This window comes from Theobroma umbraticum, unplaced genomic scaffold (genome assembly GCF_002168275.2).
Source record: "Theobroma umbraticum cultivar Fairchild unplaced genomic scaffold, ASM216827v3 scaffold_146.0, whole genome shotgun sequence".
Taxonomy (NCBI): domain Eukaryota; kingdom Viridiplantae; phylum Streptophyta; class Magnoliopsida; order Malvales; family Malvaceae; genus Theobroma; species Theobroma umbraticum.
In genome coordinates, this window is record NW_018397265.1 from 1,459,973 (window position 1) to 1,462,579 (window position 2,607).

Here is a 2,607-nt window from a genome sequence, read left to right on the forward strand (position 1 = left end):
GTTTCACGAATCGATATCTACTTCTCTGGGAATTGATTCTTTCTTTTCAGACTTATGCTTGTTGACTCGTTCTCTGCTTGGAACCGATAGTTGTTTTATGGAGAACCAATTCTTTCATGCTTGAACTTCTTCAGTTTACTCTCTATTTTTCCAAAATCGATTCTTCCTCTCTGAATTGTTAATTGTTGCCTATTCCAGTAGCTTCTGTACTTTCCAGAATTGACACTTTCTTTCCACAGAATAGATTCTTTCTATAAGAAGAAAATAGATTTTGCTTTTTGCATAATTGAGAATCAATTCTTTAGTTTCGAAAGATCAATTCTTCAAGCACGTAATTTTGAGTTTGAATGTCTAAAACATATTTCTTTGCATAATCAACTTCAAAACTCTTGAAGAATTTTTCAAGTTTAAAAACATTTTCTAAGCATTTTCAAAGCACATTTGATCAATCAATTTTATCATTTCAAAACTAGAATTAAGCTACCAACAAAAATTTCAAAACTTGATTTAACACTAAAAATAAAAATTTATTTAAATTTTTTTGAATAATTCAAAAGGTATTTTAAATATTATACATATTTTTAATTGTATCATTTTGATTTATGAGTTTCACTAAATTAGTATCATGTGATTCATAGTACTATTAATAGGATAGACATTACGTGATTCGTACTACTAAAGTAAGAGCTTATCAATAGTAAAGATATTAGTATATATAAAACTAAGGAAAAATTACAGGACAAGTAAATGCTTAAAATAGTCTTATTGTCATTAACAAAGCAACACTAGTGTTGGAATTTTAGTATATGGGTCACTTTATAAACAGCAGGTTCGCTCTATGGTAGGACCCCAGGTAGCCATCATTCTATCTCAATTTGTTGAGGAGTGTCTTCCTCCTCTCTGAACCCTTTTCCCGAAATTTCTTCCTCATCGATCGCAGAGGCTTCGACAGTTCTAGCAACCCATTCCTTTAATGGATCTTCATTCAAATCAAGCCTCAAAATCCCAGCAAACATTCCACCCATAAAGGCAACTGGCTCCTAAAACAGACATGAAATACCATGTTGAAAGAGAAAGGCAAGTCAGCAACAGCTAAGCCAAAAATCTAGCTGATAGCAGAATTAAGCCAATGATGTAGTTTTATAAAGCAAATTAATTAGTGTGTCATGAAAATGATTACTGGGATTTAATTTCAAACAGAGAATAACACTCCACAATGCTCCATAATCGTGGTAAATACTGTTCAGTTGCAGACAAATCTGAGAAACTCCACTTCAAATAAATTTATATATAAAATCTACATAAAACAATGTCTTACATGCATCCCCAACTAATATTCGCAACCTTAGAATTAACAATATTCAATAATGAATTCCATCATATCTTCACAATGGAACATTGCTCATTTTTCTCAAAATTATCATATTGGATACACTCAAAATGATGAACTCACTTTTAGGCAGAAGGGATATAGTATGATCCTAAAGTACTTACTCCCAAAGGCCTTCTTTGAGGTATCACAAGCATCAATGAGAAAACTAATATAACGACATAGTCAATGCAACTGTAGCTTGCAAATGTTTAAAACTCCAAAGATTTTCTTCTTTACAGCCTCATCAACAAGCTCTCACATGTTTACTTCCATGGTGAGGACATGTTTATAACCACAAAAAGTTTCCAGTTAGACTTTATCCTGTCATACAGGAAAAAGTGCATGCAACAGCACACCAGCAGACAGAGGATAAGAGACAAACAGGAAAGCAGAGAGGTGAAAGGGCTGCTCACTGCTCAAGGCCTAGCTACTAATTAGCATGAAGCTTAGGCAAGATAAACTGGGAATGAGCGCAAGGCAGGAGCCTGGTTATCTTCCAGCCTTGTTTGCCTATCAAATGAAAAGAGAAACAAAGGACCATATCCAGAGAAGGGACTCCCAATTGATTAACTAGAAGCCCTAAAAATTACAAAGTCGGTATTATTTGTCAAGCTGTACTGAAAAACAATTTAAGTAGACAAAAAAAGAAAAAAAAAAAACCCAGTATGCATGCATTTATGCAAGCCTATTTAAACCTTACAACAAGGGATGGAAATCCAAATCAGAGACAATTTCCCCAATATGTGTATAGCTGCTTATTGGAGTGTAGTAAATACTAAAGCCTAAACTATGCACAAGAAAACTTTTAGGAGAAAAAAAAAAAGAAAAGAAACGCACAATAAATGAAATGTGCTAGATTTAAACATTCCAAGCATACAAGTGCAATCGATGACTCATGTTCAAAGAAGAATTTCAAGTTACTAAAAAATTACAAGGGAACCAACAACAAACTAAGACTTTTCCAACTACATGTGGTTGGCTATATGGACTATGTTGTACCATTGTGCTCTATTTGGGACCATATCCTCAATAGCTCACTAGAAATTAAGTCCTTACAAAGTTTCCCAAAACACTCTCTTTGCTATTTGTATCACATAGTTGTCATCCGTAATCCATATCTTCTTACAAGAGTATTTATATTTCCCATTTGCATCTTCAATGCACCTTAAACAAATTATTTCACTCATACTTCTTAAATGGAGAGACCCTCCCTTAGGCACCATTACCAATTTTTT

At 33.5% G+C, this 2,607-nt stretch overlaps 1 protein-coding gene across 1 annotated transcript in view; it reads right to left on the reverse strand.

The window, feature by feature from the left end:
- Positions 1 to 688: 688 nt before the first annotated feature.
- Positions 689 to 2,607, reverse strand: part of LOC110422862 (UPF0426 protein At1g28150, chloroplastic) — an 8,259-nt gene continuing 6,340 nt past the window's right edge. The window contains exon 3 of the mRNA XM_021436878.2: positions 689 to 1,040. Within this exon, the coding sequence (XP_021292553.1) occupies positions 861 to 1,040 (180 nt within the window). The 3' untranslated portion in view covers positions 689 to 860. The remainder of the gene's footprint in view (positions 1,041 to 2,607) is intronic.